Source organism: Aotus nancymaae, unplaced genomic scaffold, assembly GCF_030222135.1.
Source record: "Aotus nancymaae isolate 86718 unplaced genomic scaffold, 86718_ANA_hifiasm-v0.15.2.pri h1tg000028l, whole genome shotgun sequence".
Lineage (NCBI taxonomy): Eukaryota > Metazoa > Chordata > Mammalia > Primates > Aotidae > Aotus > Aotus nancymaae.
In genome coordinates, this window is record NW_026988441.1 from 19416158 (window position 1) to 19438385 (window position 22228).

The following is a 22228-nucleotide window of genomic DNA, read 5'->3' on the forward strand; positions in this document are numbered from 1 at the left end:
CTGACTTAGGGCTTGCAGCCCTAGGAAATAGCCCAAGAAGTAGTAAAACTTGGAGCTAAACTTGGAGAGGCAGATTGTAATTGGACTATCACTAAATCAAAGGGATAAGATTAGCCAGGCATGGTAGCAGATGCCGGTAGTCCCAGCTACTCGGAAGCCTTACGCAGGGGGATTCTTTGTGCCCAAGAGTTCAAGGCTGCAGTGAGCTGTGATTGCGCTGCACTCCAGCCTGGGCAACAGAGACCCTATCTCTTAAAAAAAAAAAAAAATAACAAGGCCAAATGCAGTGGCTCACATCTGTAATCCCAGCATTTTGGGAGCCCAAGGTAGAAGGATCACTTGAGCCCAGGAGTTTGAGACCAACCTGGGCAATATAGCAAGACCCCATCTCTACAAAATATAAAAATTAGTCAGGCATGGTGACATTAACCTGTAATCCCAGCTACTCAGGAGGCCGTGGGAGGATCACTTGAACCCAGGGGTGAGCTGAGATCCTGCCACTGCACTCCAGCCTGGGTGACAGAGCAAGACTGTCTCAAAAAAAAAAAAAAAAGAAAAAAGTAGACTCATGTATTAATAACTCCCCCTTTATAAAATAGAAATAAATCATTTTACCTGGCCTGAAATTCCCAATTTTCTTCCTTTACTCAGTCCCATTTCTCCAAGATGGCCAGCTCTCTCAGAACCACCACTGAAAAGATTAAAATGTTCTCCCGAAGTTCCAAACAGTGCCTGGTGGGGATCCAGGCCCTTGTAGGCCAAGCCATGCACATTATCTTTAGGTGTGAAATCCACAGGTGTGACATCTTTGGGTGCAAAGGTCACATTATCAGGCAAATAGTCATCATCTTCATCCTATTTCCGTTTAAAGTGGAATTGAGGTGAGTCACTGCATGGTACAACGTAAACCCACAAAATACTAGTTGAAAGCACAGTGATTAATGCCACCCACAACAATTAGCAAACTTTCACTGGTGCTGTTACAAATGTTACTAAATCACTTCCCAGTACAAAGGATGCTAATACCAACTCCATTTTATGAAGCTGAACAGACCCAGGTATCTGTGGTGCTGGCATGTTGCTCGATACGTATGCTGATATAATGGGGATAGCTTTAGGGTATGAGTATTTTGCTGTACAGTTACGGGATTTGATTTCTAAAACTGTCTCCAAACCTAAAATTTCACAATCTTACAGTAACAGGTGCTCCTGTACCAAACTGAAGGTCAGTCAGCCCATGCAATACCTCAGATCCTTCTAAGCTTCCAGGGGGTAATGCACAGCCATAGATTTTGACTCCAGGATCTAGAAAAGAGATTTCAAATGCAACAGTCATGAGTGACTACAAATAGAAAACCCAGGCCAGGCCAGGCATGATGGATCACACCTGTAACAGCACTCTAGGAGGCTGAGGTGAGAGGATTGCTTGAGCCCAGGAGTTCAAGACCAGCCTGGGTAACATAGTGAGATCCTGCCTCCACAAAAAAATTAAAAAAAAAAAAAATCACTGATACTCATCAGAGGTACAAGGGTACATTTATAAAAGGTACTACAGCATTACAGTTAGAGGCAGCTCACTGGGAATTGTTTTAGAAACAAGGTCTCGGCCGGGCGCGGTGGCTCAAGCCTGTAATCCCAGCACTTTGGGAGGCCGAGGCGGGTGGATCACTAGGTCAAGAGATCGAGACCATCCTGGTCAACATGGTGAAACCCCGTCTCTACTAATACAAAAAATTAGCTGGGCATGGTGGCGCGTGCCTGTAATCCCAGCTACTCAGGAGGCTGAGGCAGGAGAATTGCCTGAACCCGGGAGGTGGAGGTTGCGGTGAGCCGAGATCGCGCCATTGCACTCCAGCCTGGGTAACGAGAGCGAAACTCCGTCTCAAAAAAAAAAAAAAAAAAAAAAAAAAAAGAAACAAGGTCTCGCCCTGTCACCCAGGCTGAAGTACAGTGGCATGATCATAGCTCACTGTAGCCTCAACCTTCTGCACTAAAGCCATCCTCCCACCTCACTCTCTTTTTTTTTTTTTGAGACAGAGCTCCACTCTTGTTGCCCAGGCTGGAGTGCAATGGCGGATCACGGCTCACCGCAACCTCTGCCTCCCAGGTTCAAGTGGTTCTCCTGCCTCAGCCTCCCGAGTAGCTGGGATTAGAAGCATGCGCTACCATACCTGGCTAATTTTGTATTTTTAGTAGAGATGGGGTGTCTCCATGTTGGTCACACTGGTCTCAAACTCCTGACCTCAGGTGATCCACCCGCCTTGGCCTCCCAGAGTACTGGGATTACAGGTGAGAGCCACCACGCCCAGTCTTCACTTTACTCTCTTGAGTCGTAGCTGGAACTACAGCCGCACTGCAGTACACCTGGCTAATTTTTGTATATTTGATAGATACAGGGTTTCACCATGTTGCCCAGGCTGGTCACCTGGGCTCAAGGATCCTTTCACCTCAGCTTCCCAAAGTGCTAGGATTATAGGTGTGAGCCACTGCACCTAGCCAGGAATCATTTTCTACCAGCACCTGCCCTACCTGGCAATAATGTGGTCAATGAGTAACCAATACTGCCCCACAGCATGAAGAACCCAAAAGGAATGACTGCTACCCTCAAAGAGTCACTTACAGTCTGGCTGGGGAGACTTAAGGACAAGAAATAAGTAAAAAGTCATCATGTTAAACTGTGACTTTTGGGGCGGGTAGGAAACATGAACTCTCATATGCTGCTGGCAAAAAGCATAAACTAGTACAGCCTTTCTGGAAGCTATCATGCGTTACACATAAAAAGCCTTAGAAGACACACATACCACTGGGCCCAGCTATTCTGTTTATTGGAATTTGCAGCCATTAAAATGTACACTCTTGGCCAGACACAGTGGCTTACACCTGTAATCCCAGCACTTCAGGAGGCTAAGGCAGGTGGACTGCCTGAGCTCAGGTGATGGAGACCAGCCTGGGCAAAATGGCAAAACCCTGTCTCTATAAAAAATACAAAAAATTAGCCTGGCATAGTGGCATGTGCCTAAGGTCCAAGCTATTTGGGGGGCTGATGTGGGAGGATCACTTGAGCCTAGGAGGTCGAGGCTGCAGTGCACCCGAATCGCACCACTGCACTCCAGCCTGAGTGACGGAGCAAGACCTCAAAAAAAAAAAAATTACCCTGCAGAAGTGATGCCAGTTAATGAGTTAATATACATACCAGGTTTCTGGCGGCGCGGCCGTCTCTTTACTCGAGGACCAACTCCTTGCCCTTCCTTCCAACCCATTTTTCTTAGCAGTTCAAAACCAACGGATAATCTAGGATAGCAAGGCACTGAAAATGAACTCTTCAAAATAATGCTAACAAAGAGAATGAAATAAGCAGCTTCTGAGTTCCTGCTCCATTCCTAGACCTGCCTTGCCTGGGCCCTTGCCCTCACCCACATTACAACTGGTGTGACCCTGCCATTCCAGCCACAGCAGGCTGCACTGGGGTACATGCCTAAACTGGGGAAGTCAATCAGATGTCTTCTCTCCTGGGCCTTTAGGATGGGCCCACAGGGACACTAGATAGTCCTTGTCAGGCATGTGACCTGGGAATCCATGAAGGTCTAAGGCTGCCATATCGGGCCACAAGCTCAGGAGCACAACAAGGAGATACAAAGAAAGAGAGGGTAGAAGGAGGCAGGCAAGAGCGAGGCTATAAGGTCGGAGGGGTGGCGGGAGAAGTCACTGCAATTCCTAATGGCGCTCCAGCCTCCGTAAACCCCAGCAGCACAGCTAGTGGCTGGAGTTCTTGATCTCTTGTACAATGACAGTGCAAGACCCTTTTGGCAAAACCCCTTTTTCACTTAGACTTTGAGCCTAAGAAGGTTTGTCTTACTTGCAATCAAACTATCCCTAAGCAAGAGAATCGCATACATGCAAAACACTTGTGCTAAGATCACAACAGTCAGAAGGAAACGCTCACTTTGCTGGCGTTATGAGGTCATCAAGGAGGGTGGCTCCAGGAATAGGGGCCGTGGCAGCGGCCAACTGCCTGGCCTTTTCTCGTATTCTGTCTTTGGTTTTGGAGGCAAAATCATCTGTGGTGACAATCGCTTTAGGTGCTATCCCAAATTCACTAAGATCCTTCAAAAAAAATTCAAAATTATATTATTTGGAAAGTGATTAAACACAATACATCACATAGATTTATTTCTGTTTTTTTAAAAAGTTAAAACTACAAAATTTAGGTCAGGATCAGCAGAGTGACAGATGTACACACTGACTTATTTTTATTTTTATTTTTAGGTAGAGTTTCACTCTTGTTGCCCAGGCCGGAGTGCAATGGTGCCATCTCGGCTCACCACAACCTCCACCTCCCAGGTTCAAGTGATTCTCCGGCCTTAGCCTCCCAAGTAGCTAGAATTATAGGTATGTGCCACCACGCCCAGCTAATTTTACATTTTTAGTAGAGACTGGGTTTCTCCATGTTGGTCAGGCTGGTCTTGAACTCCCAACCTCAGGTGATCCCCCTGCCAGCCTCAGCATCCCAAAGTGCTGGGATTACAGGCGTGAGCCACTGCACCTGGCTTTTTTTTTTTTTTTTTTTTTTAACACAGTTTTGCTCTTGTTGCCCAGGCTGGACTGCAATGGCGCAATCTGAGTTCACTGCAACCTCCACCTCCCAGGTTCAAGTGATTCCCCTGCCTCAGCCTCCCAAGTAGCTGGGATTACAGGCATGCACCACCACACCTGGCTAATTTTTTGTGTTTTTAGTAGAGATAGGGTTTCACTATGTTGGTCAGGCTGGTCTCAAACTCCTGACCTCAGGTGATCCACCTGCCTCAGCCTCCTAAAGTGCTGGGATTACAGGTGTGAGCCACCAAACCTGGCTTCACACTGACTTTAGAACCTTATCCTCACACAAGGTAAAGCCAGGGGCCAAGGGCAGGGAATGACAGTCATTGCTCATCAGGGCCACCCCGAGCATGACCAAGCTGGAAAGACAAGAAGTAAGGGCCATGTTCTTCTTGACAATATCTCAAAGGTCAGCATGAAGAGGACAAAGCTTGCTGTCCCAGCTGGCGAGCATTTGCAAGTGTGCATGTGCCAGGCCTGGAGTCAGGTGCTTTTGCCTTTATTGGGGCAGATGTTGCTGGCTGCCTGTCCAGCCATTGTCACGCTTCCTCTTTCCTTGCAGAGCCCTGACGTCGAGACAGCTGCCTTCCTCTGCACTGTCATGCACTGCAGGAGTGGTACTCCCAGTGTTGGGGAGGCAGGCTTAGGAAGTTGGGCTTTGTGTCTCATCTAAGACAGTCATTTTCATCCCATTTTCCTTGCCAGGGACTGCATTAGGAATGGGCACATAAAACAATTTGTGCAAGTAGATATAAAGAAAATTCTCCTGAGATGTTTAATTGGAAATTAAAAAAAAAAAGAAATTAAAAAAAAGAGAGAAAATTCATGGTAGGGCTTAATGAAAAGCTTCTTTGCTCTTAAGAAAAGAGACTGCCAGGCACGGTGGCTCACACCTGTAATCCCAGCACTTTGGGAGGCCAGGTGGGTGGATCACCTGAGGTCAGGAGTCTGAGACCAGCCTGGCCAACATGGTGAAACCCTGTCTCTACTAAAAATACAAAACTCAGCCGGGCATGGTGGTGTACGCACCTGTAATCCCTGCTACTCGGGAGGCTGAGGTAGGAGAATTGCTTAAACCTGGGAGGCAGAGATTGCAGTGAGCCGAGACAGTGCCACTGAACTCCAGCCTGGGTGATAGACTGAGACTGTCTTAAAATAAAAATAAACAGAAAAGAGACCAAGAGGAAAGTTCTTCTCCAGGGCAACATCAGCCTGGATGTTCCACCTGGAACTACTACAGCCATCTTGGAATCATGAGGAGAGGTAGTAAAAGGACAAGCTGCCAGCAGGAGACAGAAGCGACCGCCTGCCTGGGGCCTCAGCAGCATCTAGACTTCTTGCTACATGAGACATGCTTCCTTCTAGATGATGCTACTTAAAAAAGGAAGGAAACTTCCTTTTCTCTTACCAGCAGCCTAAAGTATGCTGATATAAGTGTTTTATTTAATCTTTTTTTTTTCTTCAACTTTGAAGTTCGAGGGTACATGTGCAGGATGTGCAGGTTTGTTACACAGGTAAACATGTGCCATGGTGGTTTGCTGCACAGATCAATCCATCACCTTGGTAGGTATTAAGCCCAGCATGCATTAGCTATTCTTTCTGAATAGCTCTCCTCTCCATCCCTATCTAATCTTCATCATGGGTGAATCCACAACCAGGTTTTAAGATAGCAGAAGTTTAATGTTAGTGCAGTCACTCACGGTTCCTTACTGCAATATGCCTGGAAGTTACTGTGGAAAGCTGCAGACCCAGCACCATGGATACTGAGCTTCTGGGGCAATGGAGGTTTTTCAAGTAAATTGCGTATATATGACTTTCCCTTTCCACTCTTGATTTTAGAAACTGGCCCCAGCATAAAATGCTCCTCCAATGAACAAGACTCCTCTGATGTACAGAACACTGTACATCAAATACCTAAAAGATAAAGCCTTACAAACAAAGAGGAAATCGTACATTGGACCTTCTGGGGAGAGAGAAGGCACTTACAGCAACCAACTATACATGTTCCACCAGCTAACTGGCATTTAAATTTTACACACCCACCTCTTCATCCATGAAATCTTCAGGACCAAGAACAGATTTGTCTGCTCTGTTCTGTCGTGAAGACACGAAGGTAGAGGGTGTCCATCCTGAAAGAAGAGTTTAGAACTTTACAATCCTAGAAGGAATCCAGGCAATACTCAGGGTACCATGTCCAAAGACTCAACCTGGCTGGTCCAAGGGCAATGGCTGTGCCAGACCCCCAGTTCCATCAGACACTGGAGTCCTATAACTAACGCCCTTTTTCCCTGACCATAGTTACCGAGCATGTACCATGTCTACAAAGAGGGAATGTTCTGGAGGTCACATATGTCTGTAACCTCTGCACATAAAGTTGTTTAGTTTTCTCTAAGAGCAATACACCTTCCTGATTCTCTTCAAGGGTCTTGTGAGCTGAGACATCTGGGAAGGTCTACTCTTGGTAGGCGCTCCACAGCACTAAAGCCTGGGTGACAGAGTGAGACCCTGTCTCAAAAAATAAATTAATTAATTAAATAAAATGGAAAGGCAGGATTCGGTGGCTCACGCCTGTAATCCCAGCACTTTGGGAGGCTGAGGCAGGTGGATCACCTGAGATCAGGAGTTCCAGACAACCCTGGACAACATGGTGAAACCCCTGCTCTACTGCAAATACAAAAATTAGCCAGGCATGATGGTGGGTGCCTGTAATCCCAGCTACTCAGGAGGCTAAGGCAGGAGAATTGCTTGAACCCAAGAGGCAGAGGTTGCAGTGAGCCAAGATCTCACCACTGCACTCCAGCCTGGGAGATAGAGAGAGACTCTGTCTCTAAAACTAAATAAGTATATAAAAACACGTTGGGGCCAGGCGCTGTGGCTCACACCTGTAATCCCAGCACTTTGGGAGGCCAAGGTGGACGGATCACAAGTTCAGGAGTTTAAGACCAGCCTGGCTAATATGGTGAAACCCTGCCTCTATTAAAAATTAGCCGGGCACGGTGGCACATGCCTGTAGTCCCAGCTACTCAGGAGGCTGAGGCTGGAGGATCTCTTGAGTCCAGGAGTTCTGGGCTGTAGTGCGCCATGCTGATGGGATGTCTGCACTAAGTTCAGCATCAATATGGTGACCCCCCCGGGAGCAGGGGACCACCAGGTTGCCTAAGGAGGGGTGAACCGGTCCAGGTCAGAAACGGAGCGGGTCAAAACTCCTGTGCTGATCAGTAGTGGGATCGCACCTGTGAATAGCCACTGCATTCCAGCCTGGGCAACATAGCGAGACCCTGTCTCTTTTAAAAATAAACAATATATATAAAAAATAAAAATACAAAAATTAGCAGGGCGTGGTGGCAGGCACCTATAGTCCTAGCTACTTGGGAAGCTGAGGCAGGAGAATTGCTTGAACCCAGGAGGCGGAGGTTGCAGTGAGCCAAGATCGTGCCATTGCATTCCAGCCTGGGCAACAAGAGCGAAACTCTGTCTCAAAAAAGAAAGTACATAACATAAAAGATTTAACTGATTCTTTTCCCCAGGTAGAGAGCACCGAAGAGCCAGTCTTGCTGTGGTCCCCAGTGTCTGAGTATCTGGAGAGGGCACCTGGTGACTCTTCTTAGCACTAACACCGTGCTGGCTCCTTAACCTCTCTGACCCTTGGTGGCCTCATCTGCAAGATCCCTGTGACACTTGCCCTCCTCACTCACTGAGTCATGAGAGACAGTGAATGATTAACTGAAAGATTCTGTGTAAGAATACTTTGTGAATGACAACACACAATAAGAACGGAAGTCATTATCATCATTTAATCATCTAATTAGAAAGTATGTATTTTTTACAAAGTAGAAGAAAACTCTTTGACCATCAGGTTGCAATCAATGAATGAGACACAGGTTGACTCTGGAAACATCCAAATATCCAAAGAACACAAAGGGCTACAGTGTATGTGTTAAAATGTTCAGAGAAGGCTGAGCATGGTGGCTCACCTGTAATCCAGCATTTTGGGAGACCAAGATGGGCGGATCACTTGAGGCCAGGAGTTTGAGACCAGCCTGGCCAACGTGGTGAAACCTCATCTCTACTAAAAATGTAAAAATTAGCCAGGCATGGTGGTGGGTGCCTGTGATCCCAGCTACTCGGGAGGCTGAGGCAGGAGAATTGCTTGAACCCGGGAGGCAGAAGTTGCAGTGAGCCAAGATCATACCACTGCACTCCAGCCTAGGTGACAGAGTGAGACTATGTCTTGAAAAATAAAAATCAAAAAGTCAATTCATTAAAAAAAAAAGTCTGGAAATTTTTTATTTTTTTATTTTTTTTTTTTTTGAGATGGAGTTTTGCTCTTGTTACCCAGGCTGGAGTGCAGTGGCGCGATCTCGGCTCACTGCAACCTCCGCCTCCTGGGTTCAAGCAATTCTCCTGCCTCAGCCTCCCGAGTAGCTGGGACTACAGGCCTGCGCCACCATGCCCAGCTAATTTTTGTATTTTTTAGTAGAGACAGGGTTTCACCTTGTTGACCAGGATGGTCTTGATCTCTTGACCTTGTGATCCACCCGCCTCAGCCTCCCAAAATGCTGGGATTATAGGCGTGAGCCACCGCGCCTGGCTGGAAAATGTTTTTAAAAAGCAAGGGTGGCCAGATGTGGTGACTCACCTGGAATCCCATCACTTTTGGAGGCCAAGGCAGGCAGATCATTCAAGGTCAGGAGTTCAAGACCAGCCTGGCCAACATGGTGAAACTCACTGAGTCACGAGAGATAGTCAATGATTAACTGAAAGACTTCTGTGTAAGAGTACTTTGTGAATGACAAGACACAATAAAAATGGAAGTCATTATCATCATTTAATCATCTGATTAGAAGGTATGTATTTTTTAAGCCAGCTGTGGTGGCTCACACCTGTAATCCTAGCATGTTGGTAGGCCAAGGTAGGTGGATCACGAGGTCAGGAGTTCAAGACCAGACTGGCCAACATAGTGAAACCTGGTCTCTACTAAAAATAGAAAAATTAGCCGGGCATGGTGGCATGCGCCTGTACTCAGGAGGCTGAGGCAGGAGAATTGCTTGAACCTTGGGAGGCAGAGATTGCAGTGAGCCAAGACAGTGCCATTGCACTCCAGCCTGGGCAACAGAGTGAGACTCCATCTCAAAAAAAAAAAAGGGCCGGGCGCGGTAGCTCATGCCTGTAATCCTAGCACTTTGGGAGGCCAAGGTGGGTGGATCACCTGAGGTCAGGAGTTCAAGACCAGCCTGGCCATCATGGTGAAACCACCCCCCACCTTTAAAAAAAAAAAAAAAAAAGGAGGTATGTATTTTTTAAAATATGTGGCATGCTCCTGCAAACCAGCTAATTGGGAGGCTGAGGCAGGAGAAACGCTTAACCTGGGAGGTGGAGGTTGCAGTGAGCCAAGATCACACCACGGCACTCCAGCCTGGGTGACAAAGCAAGACTCCATCTCAAAAAAAAAAAAACAAGGGTCAGGTAGAATCAATATTTCGATCATTTGCTTTAATGATATAATAGCTGTAAGTAGGAAAATCATACCTTCTTTTGAGCCAACAGTATTAAAGTATCCGGCAGAGAAACCTCCACTAAAGGCCCCGTGGAATCGTTTATACCTTCCTTTTTCATCTCTGACAGTCTGATCCTGAAGAGGAATTGGTTTCTTTGGTCTTTCACCTAAAAAAAAAAAAGTTTTTTAAATGAAAAAGAGGGTAGGAAATGGTGGGGTTGAATTTAGGGAAAATGTCACTTTTTAAACATAATAAATTGTTTACTTCCTATAACTTCAAATACAACCATTTAAATTAAATTGTTTTTCCTAGACTTTACTACTTTATATAGACTAGAAAACAATATATTTTATAAGCTTATGTTAGAACTATGGCCTGCTTTTCCCACTAAATTCCATTACAAAACCTGATCAACACAGTGAAATCCTCTCTACTAAAAAATACAAAAATTAGCTAGGCATGGTGGCGGACACCTATAATCCCAGCTACTCAGGAGGCTGTGGGAGGAGAATCGCTTGAACCCAGGAGGTGGAAGTTGCAGTGAGCCAAGATCGTGCCACTACCAGCCTGGGAGACAGAGCGAGACTGTCTCTTTTTTCTTTTTTTTTTTTTAAGAGATGGGGGTCTTGCTATATTGCCCAGGCTGGAATGCAGTGGCTATTCACAGGCACGATCCCACTACTGATCAGCAGGAGTTTTGACCTGCTCTGTTTCCGACCCGGGCCATTCACCCCTCCTTAGGCAACCTGGTGGTCTCCCACCTCACACCGCACCCCCGCTCCCGGGAGGTCACCATATTGATGCTGAACTTAGCGAGGACACCCGATAGGCATAGCGCACTACAGCCCAGCACTCCTGGGCTCAAGCGATCCTCCCATCTCAGCCTCCCGAGTAGCTGGGACTACAGGCTTGTGCCACCACGCCCAGCGACTCTGTCTCAAAAATAATAATAATTATTATTATTATATTGTCAGGAGAATTCAGACAGACGAAATTGAAATCTCTGGCTTCAAATGAAGGGTGCAAGAAGCTGGGGTGGCAGGTGGCAGGGGGAGAAACACTTCCATACTTCTAGAACTTCACACCATCCCTGAATCTGGAATGTTTCCTTTGGTATTGCCCATTTTCCCCAACTCCTGAGAGTTTCCTTAATTTCTGTGTATCTCCTGATTCCACAGTTTTTTAAACCTTATTCCTTTTCCTACTTTGTTGAAAGGGCTGCATTGTGACACCACACAAGTGAGGGAATTTAATCTAACACATTTTAGGCCTAGCCTAACAATTCATTAGGTTTAAAGTGCCAGGTACTATGGCACAAGCTACTGCCTCATTTTATCAACTGCAATTCAGAATCCTAATTAAAATTTTTTTTTAAATAAAAAAAATCAAGTTATTTTCGGCCGGGCACAGTGGCTCACACCTGTAATCCCAGCACTTTGGGAAGCCAAGGCAGGTGGATCACCTGAGGTCAGGGGTTTGAGACCAGCCTGGCCAATACAGTGAAACCCCGTCTCTACTAAAAATATACAAATATGCCGCGCGTGGTGGGACACACCTGTAGTCCCAGCTACTCGAGAGGCTAAGGTAGGAGAATTACTTGAACCCAGGAGGCAGAGGTTGCAGTGAGCCAGTCACACCACTGCACTCCAGCCTGGGTAACAGAGCAAGACTCTGTCTCAAAAAAAAAAAAACAAGTTATTTTCAAAGGTTCAGAACAAGAAGTAGGTTATACAGTGGCTAAGGGTATGAGTTAAGAGTGGAGAGTCACAGTGCTCTGGAGTTTCAAGCCAACTCCATTTACTGGCACTGGACTTTGGTCAGCTTTGCCTCTCTGTGCCTCAATTTCCTTATCTTTAAAACAGACGTGACACTAATGGTAACAGCTGTTTCATAGAGTTATTATGTAAATTAAATGCCTATAAGTACTTAGCAAGAAGAGGAAGACACAAGAAATTATTTATTTATTTATTTATGAGATGAAGGCGGTGGCTCATGCCTTTAATCCCAGCACTTTGGGAGGCCAAGGCAGGCAGATCACTTGAGGTCAGGAGTTTGAAACCAGCCTGGCCAACATACTGAACCTCACCTCTACTAAAAATACAAAACAGGCAGGCGCGGTGGCTCACACCTATAATGCCAGCACTTTGGGAGGCCAAGACAGACGGATCACGAGGTCAGGAGTTCAAGACCAGCCTGGCCAATATGGTGAAACCCCATCTCTACTAAAAATACAAAAAGTAGTCGGGCATGGTGGTGCACATCTGTAGTCCCAACTACTCGGGAGGCTGAGGCGGGAGAATCACCTGAACCCAGAAGGCGGAGGTTGCAGTAGGCTGAGATCGCACTCAGAACAACACTGTCTCAAAAAAAAAAAAAAAAATGGCCAGGCCCAGTGGCTCATGCCTGTAATCCCAGCACTTTGGGAGGCCGGGGCAGGCAAATCACAAGGTCAGGAGTTTGAGACCAGCCTGGCCAACATAGGGAAACTCTGTCTCTACTGAAAATACAAAAATTAGTTGGACATGCTGGCACAAGCCTGTAATTCTAACTACTCAGGTGGTTGAGGCAGGAGAACTGCTTGAAGCCGGGCGGTGGAGGTCGCAGTGAGCCAAGATTGTACCACTGCACTCCAATCTGGGTGACAGAGCAAGACTCTATCTCAAAAAATAAAAATAAATAAAAATAATTTAAAAAACCAATTAGCTGGGTGCTGTGGTGCAAACCTGTAATTTCAGCTACTTAGGAGGCTGAGGCAGGAGAAGTGCTTGAACCCAGAAGGTGGAGGTTGCAGTGAGACAACATTGGGGCACTGCACTCCAGCCTGGGTGACAGAGCAAGACTCCCTCTCAAAAAAAAGAGATGTAGTCTCACTCAGTTACCCAGACTGGAGTGAAATGGCATGATCTCAGTTCACTGCAACATCCACCTCCCGGGCTCAAGTGATTCTCCTGCCTCAGCCTCCCAAGTAGCTAGGATTACAGGTGTGAGCCACCACACCTGGCCAAGAGCCCAGATTTAAAGACCAAGAGATCTGAGTTCAAATCCCCTTCTAAATTAGCTAGGCATATTGGCAGGCTCCTGTAGTCCCAGCTACTCGGGAAGCTGAGGCAGAAGAATTGCTTGAATCCAGAAGGAGGAGGCTGCAGACCACTGCACTCTAGTCTGGATAACAGAGTGAGATTGTCTCAAAAAAAAAAAAAAAATTTGTCATCTTGAGCAAGTTACTTCTTTGATCTAACCTTTAGCCTCCACAACTGTAAAATCAGGGTAGTAAAGAAGACTTTCTTTGTAGGGTGGTAACGAGGATTAAATATCATATGTAAACAGCTGAGCACAGTCCCTGGCCATGGGGAATATCAGTTAATATCAGCTTCAATGTCTTTTCCCTCTAAAGGACGAAGTTACAATGTGAGTCCCATAACCCAAATTTTCACCATTTCTTGGAAATGCAGTACACACATTCCATTACTATATGTGCACTTGGCATGATTCTTGGCCAGGGCAGAGCTTCTCAATCTCAGCATATTTTGTGCTGGAGAAGTCTTTGTTTCAGGGGAATGATCCGTGTACTGCAGGATGTTCAGCAGCATCCTGGGCCTGTAGTAGCAGCTTACAAGCATGACAACCAAAAAGGTCTCCAGGCATTACCAACTGTCCCACTGGGCTAAGGTAAGAGGGAGCAGGTGCTGCCAGCGCTTAGTGCGATTCTTTTTTTTCTTTTGAAACGGAGTCTCACTCTGTCACCCAGGCTGGAGTGCAGTAGCACAATCTTGGCTCAACCTCCGTCTCTGGGTTCAATCAATTCTCCTGCCTCAGCCTCCTGAGTAGCTGGGATTACAGGCACACACCATCACACCCGGCTAACTTTTTGTATTTTAGTAGAGATGGGGTTTCACCAAGCACTCGGCTGCTTGGTGCTATTCTGAAGTGCTTCTGATCTGGAAGGGGAGACAAAATCTGCAGACAACCAAGTGGAACCTGTGGAGGCAGATGATGAGGGCCAAGCAATGTGGCCAACTAGCTCCCACAGGGCTCCTAAGGAGAAGGCGCCACCTCTAACTAGTGATGGAAAACTCCAGAGAGGAGATGGGTGGCATTTTAGCCAGGCCATGTCCTAATTAAGGCTACTAATGCCAACTAATTCCTTCCTTTAGTATATATTATCTCATTTATCATACCCTGATAAGGATACTGATTAAGTAACTTCCCTGAGACTCACAGCTAATAAGCACAAAGGTGAAACCAGATCTCAACTCTGTCTCCAAGTCAGAGATGCCTCCTATACTGTTCCTCCCTCTCATATCCTTGACCAAAAGTTCAACAAGCCCCTGGTTGGCTAATGGTTAGATTTTTTTTTTTAAGGGTGGGGGGGCCGGGTGTGGTGGCTCACACCTGTAATCCCAGCACTTTGAGAGGCCAAGGTAGGAGTGATTCGAGTCATTAGTAGCAGTGGTTTGAGACCAGCCTGGGCAACACAGTGACACAATTTTTAAAATTAACTGGGCATGGTGGTATGAGCCTGTAGTCCTGGTTACTGGGGGCTAGGGGATGCTAAGCTGGATCACTTGAGCCCAGGAGGCCAAGGCTGCAGTGAGCCATAATCATGCCACTGTACTTCAGCCTGGGAGATAAAGCAAGACTCTGTCTCAAAAAAAAAAAAAAAAGTGTACTGAGGGTATTGCCATGCAAGCAGCCCTTCTAGACCCTCAGTGTAGAAAACTGAGCACAACTCTCTCCTTTCTCAAGACACTCAGAGCCCAGCAAAGAAGACCTGCACGCACTGGAGTGCTTCTGACAATAACAAGGTCTGCAACATTAGCCACCAATAGGAATGAGCAGAATTTTGATAGCTGCAGATAGGCACACAAAAGAGGCACTGACTCCCATCAGGAAACAGGAGGGATAAAAGGGCAAGGTCAGGTGTATCGAGAAAGTGGTCCAGGGAGTGAGCGCAAGATGGAACCAGAAAGGCTAACAGGCTGGGCATGGTGGCTCACACCTGTAATTCCAGCACTTTGGGAGGCTGAGGCAGGCGGATCATCTGAGGTCAGGAGTTTGAGACCAGCCTGGCCAATAGGGTAAAACCCCGTCTCTACTAAAAAAATACAAAAATTAGCTGGGTGTGGTGGCACATGCCTGTAGTCCCAGCTACTTGGGAGGCTGAGGCAGGAGAATAGCTTGAACCCAGGAGGCAGAGGTTACAGTGAGCCAAGATCGTGCCATTGCACTCCATCCAGCCTGGGTAACAAGAGTGAAACTCCGTCTCAGAAAAAAGAAAGAAAGGCAGACAGTGCAGGGGGCTTTGAACATGGTGTTGCAAGGTTTATGGTATGTCCTCGGGGGCAAAAGAAGCCACAGGTAGTTTTAAATGTGAGAGTCACAGCATCAAGGAGGAGGAAATTGGCCCTAAAATTAAGCTGGGTATAGAATGGGCTGTAGATAAGAATCTAGAACCAAGTGGAAGTGTCTAAGAAAAGAATAGGTAAGTATCTGGCCCCTTCCTTCCAGATTAGAAGGTCTATGTGTCTATAAAGTTCAGCCAATGTCACTAGGCTCCCTGGCTAACTCTTAATTTAATAAATCTTTCTGTCAGGGCTGGCAACTTTAATTAAAATAGAGTTCTCCTCCACCAATGCCTATCTAACCTGTCACTAACACTTCAAAGTAAATTAAAAATAATTATTAGTCTAGTGTGTTATATTGTAAAATACAGATAGAGTACATTTAAACTTCAAAGTGCTTAGAAAACTAGCTGGGCACAGTGGCTCATGCCTGTAATCCCAGCACTTTGGGAGGCAGAGGTGGGCAGATCACCTGAGGTCAGGAGTTCGAGTCTAGCCTGGACAACATGGTGAAACTTGTGTCTACTAAAAAATACAAAACTTAGCCAGGCGTGGTGACAGGCATCTATAATCCCAGCTACTCGGGAGGCTGAGGCTGGAGAATCCCCTGAACCTGAGAGGCAGAGGCTATAGTGAGCCGAGACTGTGCCACTGCACTCCAACCTGGGCAACAGAGTGAAACTGTCTCAAAAAAAGTGCTTAGAAAACGATGAATCAATCCTCAAAAGCTTGTATTACTGAGAAGTTAAAGGATGCTTTCAGTCCAGAAAAACAAAGTCTACAAATCCAGTGTCCCTTCCTTCCCCTTCAAACACAAGGTTGGGGGCCAGGCACAGTGCCTTATACCTGTAATTCCAGCACTTTGCGGGGTGAAGGCGGATGGATCACTTGAGCTCAGGAGTTCAAGACCAGCCTAGCCAACATGGTAAAACCCCATCTCTACTAAAAATACAAAACTTAGCCAGGCGTAGTGGCATGTGACTATAATCCCAGCTACTTGGGAAGCTGAGGCAAGAGAATCGCTTGAACCTGGATGGCACAAGTTGCAGTGAGCCAAGATTATACCACTGCCCTCCAGCCTGGGCAACAGAGTGAGACTCCATCTGGAGTGGGGGCGGGGGGCGCTATATGGTTGGGGCCGGGCATGGAGAGTCACATCTCTAATTCCAACACTTTGAGAAGCTGAGCTGGGAAGACCATTTGAGGTCAGGAGTTCAAGACCAGCCTAAGCAACATAGAAGGACCCTGTCTCTATTTTTTAAATAAAAAATTCTTGGCACTGTGGCTCACGCATGTAATCCAGCACTTTGGGAGGCTGAGCATTGCCCGAGGTCAGGAGTTTGAAACCAGCCTGGTCAACACAGCAAGACCCTGTCTTTACAAAAAAAGAACTTGGGATAGTGAGTTAAAACAGAGATGTCTTAAGGAAATGCAACAGCTGACTTCAAACACATAAAAAGCATTCAGAAGACTAGCCTTTCTCAGACTTTTGTTTCTTCTTTTTTTTTTTAATTTTTATTTTTGTAACAGAGTCTCACTACATTGCCCAGGCTGGTCTCAAACTCCTGACCTCAAGCGATCCTCTCACCTCAGCCTCTCAAAGTGCTGGGATTACAGATGTGAACCGCTGTGCCTGGCCCATTTCTCAACTTTGTAAGCAGAGGGTAGAAGTAGGGCCAGAATCCAGCAGAAGTTTCTTTCAGAACTGTCTGTAGGAAATAAAAGGGGCATAAGTGGAGATATCCCAGAAGAACAATCAACCTTTCTCAAGGGTGAGAAAAGAGAAAGGACCCCCACCAACAGGAGGTCTACAAATAAATTGTGGCCCAATGATTCCACCATTCTTCCTCTGCCTTCCCCACAGGTCTAGCACAGCCAACAGCCCTTACTGAAGACTTGGTACATAATTTGCTGAACAAGTCAAGTCATTGAGTGGAACAGACCTGAAACACAGGAGAGAACCTTGATTCATCTTGCCCCTCACCCCCACATTCCACCAGCAAGTACAATCAGCTCTGCTTTCAAAATATATCTCAAGTATGGTCAACTCTGCTTTCAAAATATATCTCCACCCAAACCACTACACACCACCACCACTGCTAACTGTCCCGTCCACGCCAACATCGTCTTCTGATCTCCTTTTTTTTTTTTAGACAGAGTCTCGCTCTGTCACCCAGGCTGGAGTCCAACAGCCCGATCTCAGCTCACTGCAACCTCCACCTCCTGGGTTCAAACAATTCTCCTGCCTCAGCCTCCTGAGTAGCTGGGATTATGGGCACCCGCCACTGTGCCCAGCTAATTTTTGTGTTTTTAGTAGAGATGGGGTTTCATCATGTTGGTCAGGCTGGTCTCGAACTCCTGACCTCGTGATCCGCCCACCTTGGCCTCCCAAAAGTGCTGGTTTTACAGGCGTGAGACACCGTGCCCAGCCTCCTGACCTTTTTGCTAATCTCCCTGCTTCATCCTTACCCTTCCCCAACCAGTATATTCTCAGCATCAAAGATAGAACAATACTAAAAATTGGCCAAGCACAGTGGCTCACGCCTGTAATCCTAGCACTTTGGGAGGCAGAGGTGAGAGGATCACTTGAGGTCAGGAGTTCCTTCCCATGTCTCTCCTGCACTTAGTGCAAGATCCAAACTCTGTACCCTACCAAGTAAGATCCAGCCCCTGGCCAGCCCCTCTGACATCCTCTTCTACCTGTCTCCCATGCTGCCGTCTGCTGCAACCACACCAGTGCTGCCTGTCCCTCAATTTCCTAAACTGGCTCCCACTTCAGGGCCTTTGCACTTTATGTTCTTTCTGCCTGAAATGCTTTCCCTCTAGATTTTTGCCTGTGGTTGTTTTCTTCCTCGGTTTCAAGTCTGAGCTCAAACGTCCTCTCCCAGGGAAGAAACTGCCTGAGCATTCCCCGCTCTCATGCTAGCCATTCCGTCGTTTTTTTGTTTCTATCCCGCCGCCCCCTGGTTTGGCCACGCTTGTGTCTCCCATCCCTGTTAAGTCTCTCTCTGTCGCTCCAAGATGAGCAACCCGAGAGCGCGGCAAAAGCCTCCCTCGTCGCCGCGTTCCCAACGCTGAGAACGATCTAACAACGATCCAGCACCGACTCGTGCTTTTGTGGCCCAAATCCTGGGCGCCTGGCCTGTTTTCCACAGGCTCTGCTGGCTCATGCGGCCCGCACCTTCTTCCAGAGGCTCCAGCCCAGTCCCATAGCTGACCAGATCCTCGTCGCTGTCACTGTCCAGCGCCGCCATCCTGCTCTTCCGGGCCCCGCCCCCTCGCTACGGCGGCCTCGGTGGGCCAAACACCTTTGCTCTTTCTCCTCCGCGAACCCTGGTGAGTCTAGAAGGCTGGGTCCGCGGGCAGGGGAAGGTGCCCTCGCTGCCGGAGCCTGCACCCCTGGATTCTCAGGTCCGTCCTGTGGGAGGCCGACCCAGGCAGGAGTTGCCTCGCAGGATTTGGCAGCCACGACATCCCATCCTAGCCTCGCGATGTGCGGGTGAGGAGGAGACTCCTGGCATAAGCTGGAAGCCACCCAACTGTTCCCTGCTAGGCGACACCGATGCCTGCCCAACCCCCAACCCCCGTCCCTCGCACCTCCTGGCAGCAGTCACTGCCAGCCCTGTCCACTCCCACCGCTCACCCAGCCACCGCCAGCGAAATGGCTGAGCTCCCAGATTTCCTGCTTGCCCCACTGGGGCTTCACTTAATAAACATAATATTTTTTAATAATTATTATTATTGTTTTACTTTTATTTTAGGTTCAGGGGTACATGTGCAGGTTTGTTATATAGGTAAATTGTATGTCTCAAGGGATTGGGGTACAGATTATTTCCTCCCCAGGTAATAAGCATAGTACCCAATAGGTAGTTTTTCCCATCACCCTCCTCGGACCTTCCACCCTCAAGTAGGCCCTGGTATCTGTTATAAACTTTTTTTTTTTTTTTTTTTTTTTTTTTTTTTTTTTTTGATACAGAGTCTTGCTCTGTTGCCCAAGCTGGAGCACAGTGGCCTCAATCTCGGCTCACTGCAACCTCCGACTCCCCGGTTCAAGTGCTTCTGCTGCCTCAGCCTCCCAAGTAGCTGGTATTACAGGCGCCCACCACCACACCAGGCGAATTTGTTTAGTATTTTCAGTACAGACAGGGTTTCACCATGTTGGCCAGGCTGGTCTTGAACTCCTGATCTCAAGTGAGCTGCCAGTCTCAGCCTCCCAAAGTGCTGGCATTACAGGTGTGAGCCACTGCACCCAGCCCCTGTGATTCCCTTCTTTGTGTCCATCTATGTTGCTGCAAAGGACATGGTCTTATTCTTTTTTATGGCTGTGTAGTGTTTCATGGTGTATGTGGACCATCTTTTCTTTATCAGGTCCACTCTTCGTGGGCATTTAGGATGGTTCCATATCTCTACTATTGTGAATAGTGCCTCAGTGAACCTATGCATGCTTGTGTCTTTTTTTTTTTCTTTTAGTTTATTTATATATATATATATTTTTTTTTAATTGCGTTTTAGGTTTTGGGGTACATGTGAAGAACATGCAAGATTGTTGCATAGGGCTTGTGTCTTTATGGTAGAACAATGTATATTCCTTTGGGTATATACCCAGTAATGGGATTGCTGGGGAACTAATAGTAGTTCTAAGTTCTTCGGGAAATCTCCAGAGTGCTTTCCAGTTGTAATCGTAATTTTTTTTATTTATTTTTTTTGAGATGGAGTTTCACTCTTGTTGCCCAGGCTGGAGTGCAATGGCGTGATCTCAGCTCACCACAACCTCCACCTCTCAAGTTCAAGCTATTCTTCTGCCTCAGCTTCCCGGGTAGCTGGGATTACAGGCATGTGCCACCACACCCAGTTAATTTTTTTTTTTTTTTTTTTTTTGTATTTTTAGTAGAAACGGGGTTTCACCATGTTGGTCAAGCTGGTCTAGAACTCTCCTGACCCGTGGTCTGCCCTCCTCAGCCTCCCGAAGTGTTGGGATTACAGGCGTGAGCCACCACGCTCAGCCATTTTTTTTTTGTTTTTATTTATTTATTTAGACAGAGCCTCACTCTGTCACCCAGGCTGGAGTGCAGTGGCACGATCTCGTCTCACTGCAACTTCCACCTCCTGGGTTCAAACGATTCTCCTGCCTCAGCCTCCCGAGTGGCTAGGACTTCAGGTATGCACCACCATGCCTGGCTAATTTTTGTATTTTTTTAGTAGAGATGGAGTTTTGCCTTGTTGGCCAGTCTGGTCTCAAACTCCTGACCTCAGGTGATCCACCCACCTCGGCCTTCCAAAGTGCTGGGATTACAGGAGTGACCCACCACATCGGACTTCATTATAATTTTCAACTACAATGGCTGAAGTAATTTACATTCCCACCAGCAGTGCATAAGCTATTCTGGGGTTTCACTTTACTCTTGGAGGTAGGAGACAACACTGCAACCATAACAGGTTCATTGCCTTATGTACCTGGATGCCTAGAGATAACATGTTGCAGCAGAGAAAGAAGTTTAATCCTAGGGCCACCAAAAGAGGAGATGAGAGGAAACCTCATATCCACCTCCTCAGGGAATTTGGGGCTAGTGTTTTTAAGAGTATTGAAGTGGCTGAAGTGTGGCGATCATAGATTGGTGGAAGAGTGCAGGATGAAGTCCTGGGACCCAGAGAGGAAGAAGCTGTATTCTCATGCTAATCCCCATCCTCTGTGGGGGTCTTGGTACTGGTTATGCTGGAATAAGGAGACCTGAAAAACATCTTAAGGGATCTTAAACAAAAGTCTTATGATTCTAAAGTTAGAGATCCTATCTATAGGAACAATGGAGATGTAAATCAATTTTTTTTTTTTTTTGAGCCAGAATCTCACTCTGTTGCCCAGGCTGGAGTGGCACCATCTCAGCTCACTGCATCTACCTCTGAGTTCAAGCGATTCTCCAGCCTAAGCTTCCCGAGTAGCTGCGATTACAGGCACCCACCACTGTGCCCGGCTAGTTTTTATATTTTTAGTAGAGATAGGGTTTCACCCTGTTGGCCAGGCTGGTCTCAAACTCCTGGCCTTAAGTGATCCACCCACCTCAGCCTCCCAAAGTGCTGGGATTACAGGCATGAGCCACCACCCCCAACCCAAATCAATTCTTAAACAGTCTTAGGCCTCTAATGTCAGAAATCCTACCTGTAAGCCTACATTGAGGGTCCTAAGACTATCTGAGAGTTGACTGGCATTCCCATTGACATGAGGATCCTAAGACTGAGAATTTATTGGCATCCCCATTGCTCCTATAGACAGGATTTCTGGCCTTAGAATCATAAGACTTTTGTTTAAGGATCCCCTAAGGTGCTTTTCAGACCTATGTTAAAATGTGCACTCTGAATGAAGAGGCCCCTCAAACAGGCTTTGTGTGAGCAACATGGCTGTTTATTCACCCAGGTGCAGGTGGGCTGAGTTCAAAAAGTCAGTGGAGGGTAGTGGGATAGGAGTTGGTTTTATAGGTTTGGGGTAGGCAGTGGAAAGTTACAGAAGTTACAGTTGAGGGCAGTTTTTGCAAGCTGGGAGGGGGTCATAGGATCTGGAGTCACGAGGTTGACCAAGGTCCGTTACAAAGTCCGATTGCCTTATCAGTTGAGGCAGGAACAAGAAACAATAGAAGAATGTCTCAAGTTAATTAGGCACTGCAGAGTTTCATCATTCTTCCCCTTTTCATGGTCTTCCAGTTACTTCAGACTTTCTAGTTCCAGGAACCATCTGGAGTGTCTGTGCAGATCACAGAGGTTACCATGATGTAGTCTGCGGCGTGGTCAGTTGGCCTAAAA

The 22228-nt window shown here is 46.9% G+C and overlaps 1 protein-coding gene across 1 annotated transcript in view; it reads right to left on the bottom strand.

Moving 5' to 3' along the window:
• Window positions 1-18707, bottom strand: part of GPATCH1 (G-patch domain containing 1) — a 47272-nt gene extending 28565 nt beyond the window's left edge. The window contains exons 1-7 of the mRNA XM_012448452.2: window positions 18618-18707; window positions 10126-10260; window positions 6640-6725; window positions 3944-4104; window positions 3194-3291; window positions 1247-1305; window positions 616-855 (exon numbers count right to left, since the gene is read on the bottom strand). Of these exons, the coding sequence (XP_012303875.1) occupies window positions 616-855; window positions 1247-1305; window positions 3194-3291; window positions 3944-4104; window positions 6640-6725; window positions 10126-10260; window positions 18618-18690 (852 nt within the window). The 5' untranslated portion in view covers window positions 18691-18707. The remainder of the gene's footprint in view (window positions 1-615; window positions 856-1246; window positions 1306-3193; window positions 3292-3943; window positions 4105-6639; window positions 6726-10125; window positions 10261-18617) is intronic.
• Between the last annotated feature and the right edge of the window lie 3521 nt (window positions 18708-22228).